This window comes from Carcharhinus amblyrhynchos, chromosome 34, assembly GCF_965287045.1.
Source record: "Carcharhinus amblyrhynchos chromosome 34, sCarAmb.v2.hapA, whole genome shotgun sequence".
NCBI classification, from domain to species: domain Eukaryota; kingdom Metazoa; phylum Chordata; class Chondrichthyes; order Carcharhiniformes; family Carcharhinidae; genus Carcharhinus; species Carcharhinus amblyrhynchos.
The window spans coordinates 5,963,017-5,976,938 of record NC_137357.1 but is presented as its reverse complement, the minus strand read 5'-3'; the positions used below and the strand labels follow the sequence as shown (position 1 = coordinate 5,976,938).

At 47.1% G+C, this 13,922-nt stretch overlaps 1 protein-coding gene across 4 annotated transcripts in view; it reads left to right on the top strand.

Moving 5' to 3' along the window:
* ikbkb (inhibitor of nuclear factor kappa B kinase subunit beta) overlaps positions 1-13,922 on the top strand; it is a 190,000-nt gene that overhangs the window by 151,577 nt on the left and 24,501 nt on the right. For all 4 annotated transcript variants that reach the window (XM_080217091.1, XM_080217092.1, XM_080217090.1 and 1 more), the window contains exons 6-10: positions 1,173-1,261; positions 6,921-7,010; positions 7,798-7,922; positions 9,400-9,507; positions 11,739-11,868. In XM_080217091.1, coding sequence (XP_080073217.1) covers positions 1,173-1,261; positions 6,921-7,010; positions 7,798-7,922; positions 9,400-9,507; positions 11,739-11,868 — 542 coding nt within the window. The remainder of the gene's footprint in view (positions 1-1,172; positions 1,262-6,920; positions 7,011-7,797; positions 7,923-9,399; positions 9,508-11,738; positions 11,869-13,922) is intronic.

Below are 13,922 nucleotides of genomic sequence, written 5' to 3'. Positions count from 1 at the left end.
TGTGGCAATGAATTCCACAGATTCCCCAAACCCTCTGTTTGAAGAAATTTGTCTTATCTCGGTTCTAAAGGCTCATTCCTTTACTCTGAGGCTGTGCCCTCAGATCTGAGTCTCTCTGAGTAACGTAAATATCTTCCCCCGTGAAGGGAGATGGAGATAGTGACAGAGTTAGGTTGTGGGAATGAGAGGGGAAGGATGGAATATGACGAATGCTTCAGAGATGAGAGGTGAAGGAGATGGGAAGGAAGGAATATGACGAATGCTTCAGAGATGATAAAGCCAATCAGGGAAGTTGCTTTTAAGTGCTGTGAGCGATGGGCTTTCAGGTGGGTGTGGGTCAGTGGAGTCCAAGCCTTATTGTACCATGTAAGCCAGGGCTTCCATTCCCACTAATATCCAGACATCCCATGGTGCTGCAATCTTGGTGTTCAGGCTCAGGATCCAGAAAGCTGTATGTTGAACAACCCCATTCTCGATAGTAGCCTCGATCAATACTCGAAGGGGAAAATAATTGCCAGAATGTGGGGAAAGAGCAGAGGGAGTGGAACTAACAGGATTGCTCTTTGATAGTCGGATTGATGGACCGAATAGCCTCCCTGTTCAGTTCCACTGGAGGAGGGAACAGCTAAGGGTTCAGGTTTCCATGTCTGAGTTGCACCGGGGTGGCACAGTGATTAGCATTAATGCGTCACAGCGCCAGAGACCTGGGTTCAGTTCCCGGCTTGACTCCGTGTGGAGTTTGTACGTTTTCCCCGTGTCTGTGTGGGTTTCCTCCGGGTGCTCCAGTTTCTTCCCACAGTCCAAAAGACTTGCTGGTGAGGTGCTAAATTCTCCCTCAGTGTGCCCTAACAGGCGCTGGAGCGTGATGACTGGGGGATTTTCACAGTAACTTCATTGCAGTGTTAACGTAAGCCAACTTGTCACACGAATAAATAAACTTGAATTTAAAAATGCATGCATGAAAATGATGCACAGAGCCTTGATTTCAGCCAGATAATGAGTGGAACTGTGTAGAGAGGCCATTTGGCCCATCAATCCAACTATCAAAGACCAATCCTGTTAGTTCCACTCCCCCTACTCTTTTCCCATATATGTGTGATGGGGCGTTCACGCTGAAATTTTATCTGCTCTGACTGTTGGCCTCTTTTGTGTTTCGGTCTTTTATATTTTAGCCTCTGCCCTCCGGTACCTGCACGAAAACAGAATCATCCATCGTGATCTAAAGCCAGAGAATATTGTCCTACAGCAAGGAGAACAGCGAGTGAGTGACGCCACGAACAGAGCGAGCGGATATATCCTCAGTTGTCGTGGAGCGGAGGGGCAGTTTCACCAATATTTGGATCAGTAGCAGTGAGGGAGTATTGTTAGTTTTAAGGAATCATAGAATCCTACAGTGCAAAGGAGGCCATTCAGCCCATCGAGTCTGCATTGATCACAGTCCCATTCCCTCAAAACCCCATGCATTTATCCTAGCTAGTCCCCTGACACCAAGGGGTAATTTAGCACGGCCAATCCACCCAACCTGCACATCTTTGGACTGTGGGAGGAAACTGGAGCACCCGGAGGAAACCCATGCAGACATGGGGAGAATGTCTATGTGGAGTTTGTACAGTGTCACAAGCTAGGAATCAAACCCGGGAACTGTGCCACTGCGCCCCCTAAGATACTTTGATACCCGCTAGATAATCGTTGAATCAGCACTAATTCTGTAGGCTGGCTCAGAACGTCACATCTGTAGATATTATGCAAAACCTGCTGTAGCAGTTCCCAGTTTGGTTTTAATTGTAAAATTATGAATTCGGGACACTGCTAGCCTCTCCTGTCCATCCTGAGAAGGTGGTGCTGAGCCGTTGACTTCCTGATGGTCCATTTCAGAGGGCAACTTAGCCTGAAGCACATTGCTGTGGATCTGGAATCATGTGTAGGTCAGATCAGCTAAGGTCGGCAGATTTCCTTCTCTGAGAGGACATTGTAGTGAACCGGTTGGATTTTCTTTACGATTATGATTTTCAGTGAACGAGTGTTTCTTTGCACTATTCTTTCAACCTTTCACAGTTAGGGGTAGGATGGGGCCATTCAGCCCCTTGATCTCTTGCCCCGTTCAATGCAATCACAGGTGATCTGTCTCCAACCTCCATCCACCTGACGGCTTAATTTCCTTGAATTTGCAAAAGGTCTATCAGAGATGTAAGATGTTTTAGCAAGCTGGTATCCACAGCTTTTTGCGGGGAAAGAGCACTTCGACTACCGCTGCATAAAGAAGTGTTTCCTAATTTCCCTCCTGAATGGCCCTTGAGGTTATACCCCTCGTCTGAGAATCCCACACCAGCTTTTCAATCCATCCCTCACAATTGCTTTTCAAAATCTTGAAAATCTAAATCAAATCACCTCTTCGCCCTTCCAGCGGATACAATCTGGATTTATGTAATCTCATAATCAAACTCTTGGATTGTTGGTAACATTTTGATGAATTTGTGCTGCACTCCTTCTATAGCTATAAATTATTGGTCCTTTAGAGATTTGGTATTCTTGTGAATGAGTCCTAATGAGTGCAAGATGAAAAGCTTTGACAGCATGTCTCCTTTTTTGACAAATACTCAAAGCCTGTATGTTTCTTTCAAAATGAAGGGCCTGGAACTGTACACAGTACTCCAGATGTGGTCTTTCCGGGGCTTTGCACAGCAAAACTTTCTCCCCTTCGTATTCTAACCCTCTACTTCATAGATTGTAGGATGGCATAGTGGCACAGGGAATTCGCATTCCTGCCTCTCAGTGCCAGGGACCCGGGTTCGATTCCCTGCTTGGGTCACTGTCTCTGTGGAGTCTGCACATTCTCCCAGTGCCTGCATTGGCTTCTTCTGGGTGCTCCAGTTTCCTCCCATGGTCCAAAGATGTGCGGGTTAGGTTGATTGGCGGTACTAAACTGCTTCTTAGTGTTAGGGGGCTAGCTAGGGTAAATATGAGGTTATGGGGATAGGGCCTGGGTGGGATTATTGTCGGTGTAGACTCGGTGGGCTGAATGGCCTCTTTCTGTGCTGTAGGGATTCTATAACCTCATGTTTAGCTGCATTGAAATCTGTCTGGCCATTTGCGTACCTACCAATGTCTCTGTAATTTTACATTTCTTGCTGTGCCATTGGATCTTTTACATTAATCTTTTCATTCAGAAGGCAGCACTTCTGACAATGCAGCACTCCCTAGGTACTAGATCTAAGATTGTGCTCAGGGCTCAAGGACATTAGAAGATTATTTGAATAGGGAGAGCATGCAGGGGTATAGGGAAAAGGCAGGAAAGTGGCACTAAGTCATAAAGTTCATTTGGACAGCTGACTTTTTTTTCATTCATTATTGGAACATGGGCATCATTGGTTGGCCAGCATTTATTGCCCATCCCTAGTTGCCCTTGGAGAACAGTTGAGAGTCAACCATATTGGTGTGACTCTGGAGTCACACGTAGGCCAGGCCAGGTAAGGACAGCAGATTTCCTTCCCTAAAAGACATTAGTGAACCAGATGTTTTTTTTTTCGACAATGGTTTTGTGGTCATCAGTAGATTCTTAATTCCACATATTCCCTGATTGAATTCAGATTCCACCATCTGCCATGGCGGGATTCGAACCCAGGTCCCCAGAACGCTGGCTGAGTCTGTGGATTACTCATCTAGTGATAGTATCATTCGGCCATCGCCTCCCCTTGTTGCAGACGTGATGGGCCGAATGGCTTCTTTCTGAGCCGTAACAGTTTTGTGATTGTGGCATGGGGTCTGAACCCATAACTTCCTCCCTCAGAGGTGAGAGTGCTGCTGACTTGACAGCTGTGAATGGGTGACACAGCCTCTTGGACTCCTGGAGGAGGTCTCTCTGTTTATCTATGTCTCCGAATCTATGAATTTGCTCCAGGAGTTCCAACCTTGAGAGCATTGGCACCAGTGGTCAGAGGGTTAACTCCGTAACTTCAGCCTTTGGGGAAGATATGTCGCCTGCTCGGGAAGTGATGTGTGACTTTGCCGAATTTGTTTTTGGAAGAAGCTGGTTTTGAGTTTCTTGTCTTTGTGACCCAGAGTTGACATTGACATTTTATCAGTTGTTTGACACCGTTGGAACACTAAAAGCTGCTTCCTTCAGCACACAGCTCCCAGGAGTAAAGCCATAAATAACATGTTCCAGCGTGGGTTTGGTAATCTGTGACATTCATTGGCGCAAAGACGCACATCCTTGATAAGCACGCAAGATCATTCTGTTAATCTCTGTTACCAATCCGTGACCTTCTGACTCACTTTTCTCAAATGCCACTTTCACATTCCTCCTGGCACAGCCTCTTAGTTGACTAAAGCCCACTGCCCTGCACTCAGTGCCCTGCCCTCAATGCCCTGATCACGTGGTCCTTCCAGTCCTGCTTGACGAACCTCATTGTGTTCTTTGAAGAAGTTGTGGGGACAGTAGCTGAGGATAACGTAGTCAATATAATTAATCCAGATTTTCAAAAGGCCCTAGATAAACATTAACACAATAGCAACAAATAGGGCCAGGGTGATGGATTAAGTCAAAGCATGGTTTCCAGCTAGCTTTAAGTAAGGGAGCAGGGGTGAAGGTGGCACAGTGGTTAGCACTGCTGCCTGTCAGCACCAGGGATCCAGGTTCGATTCCCAGCTTGGGTCACTGTGCGGAGTCTGCAAGTACTCCCCGTGTCTGCGTGGGTTTCCTCTGAGCGCTCCGGTTTCCTCCCACAGTCTGGAAGACATGGTGGTTAGGTGCGAAATTCCCTCTCCGTGTACCCGAACAGGCACCGGACTGTGGTGAGTAGGGGATTTTCACAGTAACTTCATTAACACTGCAATGTAAGCCGACTTGTAACACGAATAAAGAAACTTTAAGATGGGAGGTAGTGTTCTACAAGGATCAGCGCAGAGACCAGTGTTATTCACAATTTATATAATGTGGGTTAATTTTGGAATTGAAAGCACAAGAAGACACGAACAAACTTGCAAAATTGGTTATAGTTACTAAATGAAATTCAACATCAACAAATGATCTATCGATCAGTATTACATTCTGGTAAGAAGAATAAGGAGGCCACGGTCTCTAAGGCCATAAGACATCAGAGCAGAATTAGATAACTTGGTCCATTGAATCTGCTCCGACATTCAGCTGATTTGATTCTCATCCCCATTCTCCTGCTTTTTCCCCATAACCCCTGATCCCCTTGTTAATCAAGAACCTAGCTATCTCTGTCTCAAAGACACTCAATGACCCGGCCTCCACAGCCTTCTGCGGCAAAGAGTTCCACAGATTCACCACTCTCTGGCTGAAGAAATTCCTCCTCATCTCTGTTTTACTCCACTCTGAGGTTGTGCCCTCGAGTTCTAGTCTCTCCTGCTGGTGGAAACATCTTCTCCACGTCCACTCTGTTCAGGCCTCTCAGTATTCTCTTAAGTTTCAATCAGATCCCCCTCATCCTTTGAACTCTATCGAGTACAGACCCAAACTCCTCAATCTCAGCAAAAATAATCTAAACATGAATAGAGGAGCAAAGGGACAAATACACAAATCACTAAAAGTAGCAACACAAAGCTAACAAAATTGCCCTAAGGTTTATTTGTAGAGGGATAGAATTGTGAAATAGAAAAGTTGTACTAAACTTGTATCAAACCGGAGTGTACAGTTCTGGGTGTCCTATTACTAACAGGAGAGGGCGCAAAAAAGTACGACGTGGATTATTACCAGAGTTATGTGGTTATACCTGTCAGGAAAGGGTTAACAGGCTGGATCATTCTTGTCTTGAGAAAAGGCAGCTGGGAGAAGAAACAATCGAGATCTTGAAAATTCTGGAAGGTTTAGTTGGAGGGGACGCAGAGAGAATGTTTTCTCTTGTGGGGGAAGAGCAGAACCAGGGGCCATCAGGAGAAGATAGGCACAGACAAATCCAATCGGGAATTCAGATAGTGGGGAGATTAAAGAACACAGAGTACTTGAGACAAGATGTGTTTTAAGAGGAAGCTAGATAAGCCCCTGAGAGAGAAAGCAATGGGGCGGTGGGAGGTGGTTACACTGACGAGGAAGGATTGGAGAAGGCTGGAGTGGGATATAAACACCAGTATGGACTTGTTGGGCTGATTGGCCTGTTTTCCTGCTGTGTCTCCTACTTAATTCTATTTAACTATGTTAAACTAACTTTTAAAATGTTTTTCTGAGCCTTTCGATTTTGTTTGGCTTTCCCTTCTCCCAACCGTTGCCCTCAATTTTCCATTTCCTACTTTTAAGCATTTCACTTTTACTTTCTCCACTATCTTTAGTTTTTATTATCTTTCTTGAAGTTGTGGTGAGCACTTTTCTTTTTGGATCTCTTTATCGCTGGCATCCTGCACACCACCAAGAGTTTCCTTTTTTAATCCTGTGGCACAGTGGGTTGGCACTGCTGCCTCTCAGTGCCAGGGACCCGGGTTCGATTCCCTGTGCGGAGTCTGCGTGTCCTCCCTGTGTCTGCGTGGATTTCCTCCGGGTGCTCCGGTTTCCTCCCACAGTCCAAGAGATGTGTGGGTTCGGTTGATTGGCCGTGCTAAACTGACCTCAGCATCTGGGGAATTAGCAGGGTAATTATGTGGGGTTACGGGAAGAGGGTGGGATTGTAGTCAGTGCAGACCGAATGGCCTCCTTCTGCACTGAAGGGATTCTGTGATTAATGGGGTATATTCTGCCCCTTTTTCTATCTCCTGTTAAAACTGTCCCCCTGTTTCTCTCTAAGCCTGTCCACTAATTTACCCATCCACTATCCCTCAGTCTATAGTTAAATGTCTGACACACACACACACACACACACACACACACACACACACACACACACACACACACACACACACACACACGAATTGCTCCTTGGTGTCTGTGCATTGAAAGTTATTGTTGTGCTTTGTCCCCAACCCAGCTGATCCACAAAATCATTGACCTGGGCTACGCCAAGGAGCTGGATCAGAGCAGCCTGTGCACCTCTTTCGTTGGGACTTTACAATATCTGGTAAGAACCTACTTTATGACACCCTTGCCTGGGCCATTGAACACTGGAGGAATGGACATGTTCTGGTGCACTTTTCAGTGAGGGAGGGAGGGAGGGGTGGGCTTACACGGATTACACAGTGAGTGCAGGGCAACAAATTGGCCCATTTTACTTTGGTCCTCATTCTTGGAATGATGGTATCGCTGCCTAGGCTGACATTTATTGCCCATTCCTAACTGCTCTTGGGAAGGTGAGTGATGGTGAACCACCTTCTCGAGCTGCCGCAGTCCACGTGTCGGTACACCTACGGTTCTGTTAGGGGCTGTTAGTGGTTAGCACAGCTGCCTCACAGGGATTCGGGTTCAATTCCTGGCTTGGGTCACTGTCTGTGTGGAGTCTGCACGTTCTCCCCATGTCTGTGTGGGTTTCCTCTGGGTGCTCTGGTTTCCCCACACAGTCTGAAAGACATACTGGTTCGGCGCATTGACCACAGCAGATGTCAAAGTGTGGCGACGAGGGGAATTTCACCGTAACTTCATTACAGTGTTAATGTAAGCCTTAATTGTGACATGAATAAATAAACTTTCCAGGATTTTGACCCAGTGACTGAAGGAACAGCGATATAGTCCCAAGTCAGCATGGTGTACAACTCGAAGGGGGTCTGGCAGGTGGTGGCTTTCCCTGAACCTGCTGCCCTTGTTCTTGTTTAGGTGGTAAAGGTCATGGGTTTGGAAGGTGCAGACATTCAGTTGGTTTCTCCACTGACGGTTTTAGCCCCGTGCTAAATTATAGCATTGACTGTTTGCAGGCTCCAGAGCTCTTGGAACAGAAGAAGTACACGGTGACGGTGGATTACTGGAGTTTGGGAACGCTGGCCTTTGAATGTATCACTGGATTCCGACCATTTCTACCCAATTGGCAGCCCGTAGCCTGGTAAGTGCAGATGGCTTTGTGTTTAAACCAAGAGGTTTGAGGGATCCCATGTATGAGGGACTGAACACGGAGGTTAAGGTATATTAGAAAGATTACACCTTTCCTCATCAAAACCTGTCAAAATCTGTGGGTTTCCTCTGGGTGCTCTGGTTTCCTCCCACAGTCATAACATGTGCAGGTTAGGTGGATTGGCCATGCGAAATTTCCCCTTAGTGTCCAAAGATGTGTGGGTTTGGTGGATTGGCCGTGCTAAATTGTCCCTTGGTGTCAGAGGGACTAGCTGGGGTAAATACGTGGGGTTATGGGAATACAGCCTGGGTGGGATTGTGGTCGGGGCGGACACGATGGGCCGAATGGCCTCCTTCTGCACTGTAGGGATTCTATGAACAGCGTTGTAACTCTGTATTCCTTCTGCCCCGCTTGTTTGTCTCATTTCCCTTTGAATACATCTGCGCTATTCACTTCAACAGCCCCCTGTGATAACTGACTGGTAGCTCTGATTATCTGACAAAACAAACGAGACGATAGAGAAAGATCAGTCGAGTGACGGTAATTCTGCTAATTGCAGTCTCTTTGGGTTTCTGAGCTGGTTGGTTTGTTTGCTGTTGATCAGTGGTAATTGAAGGTTTGCCTGGAATAAAATTTGAGGAAGGGGAGAGAAAAAGGAATAGGGTGCCTTGGGGCACTTTGCTAAATTAAAGACGCCTTCTAAATACCAGTTGTCACAGGCATTGACTATTTGTAAGGGGGTTTGAGCGGTGAGACTGAAACGTCCTCATTAACCCCTCAAATCCATAACGTGTATCAGAGAATACAAATGTCACTCTCTATCTGGATCCAGTAGCTCTCCGCTGGCGAGGGAACAGTACAGTGCACAGCACCCCTGCCAAACAGTGGATGCAAACAAACCAAAGCCAGGATTCCCTCCACCACCCTTCCCCCACCAAAAAAATCCAAGTCCCAGTTCGCGTGAGAATGGGAGTAACCCCCGCTGGCGTTTTTCAGCAGGATTGAGTCTCCGACACTGCAGAGTGCCCGAGCGGGATTCCCACTGAAAAATCTGTGGGCAGGGCCTATTCAGAATCACAGAAAGCTGCTGTGCAGAAGAGGCCCTTTGGCCCATCGAGGCTGCACCGATGCATGAAAGGCCTTGCCCACTGAACCCCACTTGCCAGCACTTGGCCCGTAGCCCTGAATGTTATGGCGTGTGCCTAGTGCTCGTCCACGAAGCTCAAAATCTTGGGCTGGGAGACTCGCGGAGACCCGGGCACCCAGCAAGAAGCCCGCGAAACGGCTCTCCGCTGATTTCTCCTAGCCCAAGACCAACTCCCACAGGAATTTCAACTAATAGCGAGGCCGCGCAGGGTTGGATTCACTTCTCAATCATTGCAAGATCACGTTTGGAGCGAGGGAAAGGTTTGAGCTTGTTTTTACTCCTGTTGCATCTCCAATCTCTCTGGGTTTTCCCTCCTGCCAGGCACAGTAAAGTGAAGCACAAAGGGGACTTGGACATCATGGTGTATGAAGACATGAACATGGAGGTGAAATTTTCCAACCGGCTTCCGGAACCCAACAACCTCAACAGGTGAGGATCGCCAACTTGCTTGCTCCCGATGCGGCAGAATCCAGATCAGTTGGCTAATGGGGAGGGGGTGGGGAATGGGGATTTGCATTCCCTTGAGTCAATTCCCACTGCCCATTCCTGGAGATAGGGGCCTCTCACAGGGTGTCCAAAGTGCTGCCTGATTCAGGTGAAAGACCCCTTTTAACGTGGGCTTGACCGAGACCCCAAATGTCATTTTTAGGAGTGGGAGGGTTGATGGGGAGCTGTCAGAGACTGCACCACACACATCCCTCCCGGTCCCACTGGCGTCAGAATCGAAGGACCTCAGCAAATGGTCAGAGTTTGATTTTTTTTGTGTGGGTAGCGGAGAAGCAGTGGCGGACGGAGAGGAGAAACAAATCTTGAGCTGCTGTCACCCTAGGAAGCCCACATTCTTACAGAAGAACATAAAAACTAGAAGCAGGAGTCAGCCATCTGGTCCCTTGAGCCTGCTCCGCCATTCAATAAGATCATAGCCGATCTTTTTGTGAACTCAGCTCCACTTACCCGCCCGCTCACCATAACCCTTAATTCCTTTACTGTTCAAAAATCTATCTATCCTTGCCTTAAAAACATTCCATGAGGTAGCCTCAACTACTTCACTGGGCGGGGAGTTCCACAGATTCACAACCCTTTGGGTGAAGAAGTTCCTCCTCAACTCAATCCTAAATCAGTCTTCTGATCATAATTCTTCACCCCTGCAATGGGGGCCTCAGTATAAATGTCACCATGTCCCAAGTTGACGCAGGGAGGCTCCCATGTTGAAAGAGGAAGACTGGTGTCAAAATGAGGAGGAAATCACGGAAAAACATCACCCAGTGCCTCACCTGAGGGCAAGAGGCTGCAAGGGCAGGTCAAAGATTGGGAATCGTACAACACGTGACTCACCTCTTCACTTTCAAAAAGCTGTCCACATCTACAAGGTACAAGTCAGGAATGTGATGGAACACTCCCCACTTGCCGATACAAATGCAGGTCCAGCAACACTCAAGAAGCTCGATACCATCCAAGGACTAGGCAGCCGGCTTGAAATCATAGAAACCCTACAGTACAGAAAGAGGCCATTCGGCCCATCGAGCCTGCACCAACCTCAATCCCACCCAGACCCTACCCCCCATATCCTTACATATTATACCCACTAATCCCTCTAACCTACACATCTCAGGACACTAAGGGCAATTTTTAGCATGGCCAATCAACCTAACCCACACATCTTTGCACTGATTGATTGTTTATTATTGTCACAAGTAGGGTTACATTAGCATTGTAATGAAGTTACTGTGAAAATCCCCTAGTTGCCACACTCCAGCCCCTGTTTGGGTTACACTAAAGGAGAATTTAGCACCTAACCAGCACGTCTTTCAGACTGTGGGAGGAAACCCACGCAGACACTGGGAGAACGTGCAAACTCATCACAGTCTGTGACCCAAACTGGGAATCGAACCTGGGTCCCTGGTGCTGTGAGGAGGCAGCGGTGCTAACTGCTGTGCTTAATGTCCCACCCAGCCACAAACATTCGCTCCCTCCACCACCAACACACAGTTGCAGCAGTGTGTACCATCTATAAGATACACTGCAGTGACAGGGCAGCATGGTAGCACACTGGTTAGCACTGCTGCTTCACAGCTGCAGGGATCTGGGTTCAGTTCCTGGCTTGGGTCACTGTCTGTGTGGAGTTTACACATTCTCCTCGTGTCTGTGTGGGTTTCCTCTGGGTGCTCCGGTTTCCTCCTACAGTCTGAAAGATGTGCGGGTTAAGTGGATTGGCCATGCTAAAATTGCCCTTAATGTCCTGAGATGCGTAGGTTAGACAGATTAGTGCTAAGTATGTAGGACTAGGGGGATAGGGCCTGGGTGGGGTTGCGGTTGGTGCAGACTCGATGGGCTGAATGGCCTCTTTCTGTACTGTTGGGTTTCAATGGTTCTCTGACTCACAAAGGCTCCTTACACAGCATCTTCCAAACATGCCACCTCGACCGTCGAGAAGGACAAGGGCAGCAGATATCTGGGAACACCACGACCTGCAAGTTCCTCTCCAAGTCACTCGCCATCCTGATTTGGAACTGTATCTCCGTTCCCTCACTGTTGCTGGGTCGAACTCCTGGAATTGCCTCCCTAACAGCACTGTGGGATAATGACATTCGAAGAATGAATTAAAAAACACAGGCCAGGCTCTGGTTTCTCACACACTTGTTGCTCTTTCTGTCCCACAGTGAATTAGTAGGTCCATTGGAGAGGTGGCTGCAGTTGATGCTGAGGTGGAACTCAAAGGAGAGAGGCACGGACCCTGTTCACGGACCAAACGGCTGCTTCAAGGCGCTTGATGATATCATTAACAAGAAGGTGGGTGAGTGATGGGGGAGCCATCAAGTGCCAGGGTGGGTGTTGGCATCTTTTGCATTGTGGCATCACTGGAGAGGTAGGCATTGCAATCCCTCTCTTGGCGGAGTCACTGGATACCCCTCACTTGCTGGGATGCACTTGAGTGGGTGAGTGAACCACCAGGACCCCTCTCCATTTCAACTTTTACAGATGCACCATAGAAATCATTCTTTCTGGTTGTATCCACAATGTGGAGTTGGATTGGGGTAGGCACGGTAAGTAGTATCACAAATTCAGGTTAAAGTCCAACAGGTTTATTTGTCAGCACAAACTTTCGGAGCGTTGCCCCTTTGTCAGGTGAGTGATGAAGTTTCTGGTTGTATCACAGTTTGGTACGGCTCCTGCTCTGATCAAGACCACAATCCATCAGGCAAACCAGCCTCCTATCCATTGACTCTGTCTACACTTCCTGCTGCCCTCTGGAAAACCAGCCAGTGTAATTAAGGACCCCACGCACCCCGGATGTTCTCTCTTCTACCTTCTTCTTTCGAGAAAAAGATACAAAAGTTTGAGGTCATGTCCCAACTAACTCAAGAACAGCTTCTTCCCTGTCGCCATCAGACTTTTGAATGGACCTACCTTGCATTAAGTTGATCTTCCTCTACACTCGAACTGTGACTGTGACACTACATTCTGCACTCTCTCCTTTCCTTCTGTATGTACAGTATGTTTTGTCAGTAAAGAGCGCAAGAAACAATACACGGGACAATAATAAATCAAACAATACTTTTCACTGTGTCCCGATACATGTGACAATAATCGGATATGAAGCTGATCTTTCTCTACGCTCTATCTATGACTGTAACATTACATTCTGCACCCTCTCCTTCTCTCCTATACTGTATGAACAGTATGCTTTGACTGTATAGCACACAAGAAACAATACTTTTCACTGTTTCTCAATAATGATAATAATAAATCAAATATTAAGCTGACCTTTCTCCATACCCTAGCTATGACTGTAACACTATATTCTGCACCCTCTCCTTTCCTTCTCTCCTATGTATTCTATGAACAGTATGCTTTGCCTATATGGCGCACAAGAGACAATACTTTTCATTGTATCCCAATACATGTAAGAATAATAAATCAAATCAGATTTTCCTCTGTAAACAAGTACTGTGTTTGTACTCTCGCTTCCCCACTTATCCCTGTTGCCTCCCCGATCTTTGGCAATGCCCACAGCCTTAGCGACAGTTTGCCACATCCCTGTCGTCATTAACTTTTCTCCTTCCGTTCCCAAGTCCTGACCATTGATTCATAGATAAAGGCAAAATGCCTTACTGAAGGCCTGAAGAATTTACTCTGGCCTTCTTTTGTGCAGAACCCTTTGTGTGGTTTGGAATGCACATGATTCATTCCAACAGCTTCAGAGAAAGGGGCAGTTGTTTTCTGAATTTGAGCTAAAATTGGTTTGGGAACAGAGTGTGGAAGGTGAGATGATTTCATACAATCCCTGCAGTCATGAAGGAGGCCTTTCAGCCCATCATGATGGCACCGACTGACAAAGAGTTTCCTACCTCGGCCCTTGCCCCCACCCTATCCCCATAATCCTACACGTTTAGTATGGCTAATCCATCTAACCTACACATTATGGTACACCGAAGGAGAATTTAGCATGGCCAATCCACCTAACCTGCACATCTTTGGATGCTAAGGGACAATTTACCATGGCCAATCCACCTAACCTACACATCTTTGGACACTAAGGGACAATTTATCATGGCCAGTCCACCTAACCTGCACATCTTTGGACACTAAGGGACAATTTAGCATGGCCAATCCACCTAACCTACACATCTTTGGACACTAAGGGACAATTTACCATGGCCAATCCACCTAACCTACACATCTTTGGACACTAAGGGGCAATTTACCATGGCCAATCCACCTAACCTACACATCTTTGGACACTAAGGGACAATTTATCATGGCCAGTCCACCTAACCTGCACATCTTTGGACACTAAGGGGCAATTTAGCATGGCTAATCCATCTAACCTGCACATCATGGTT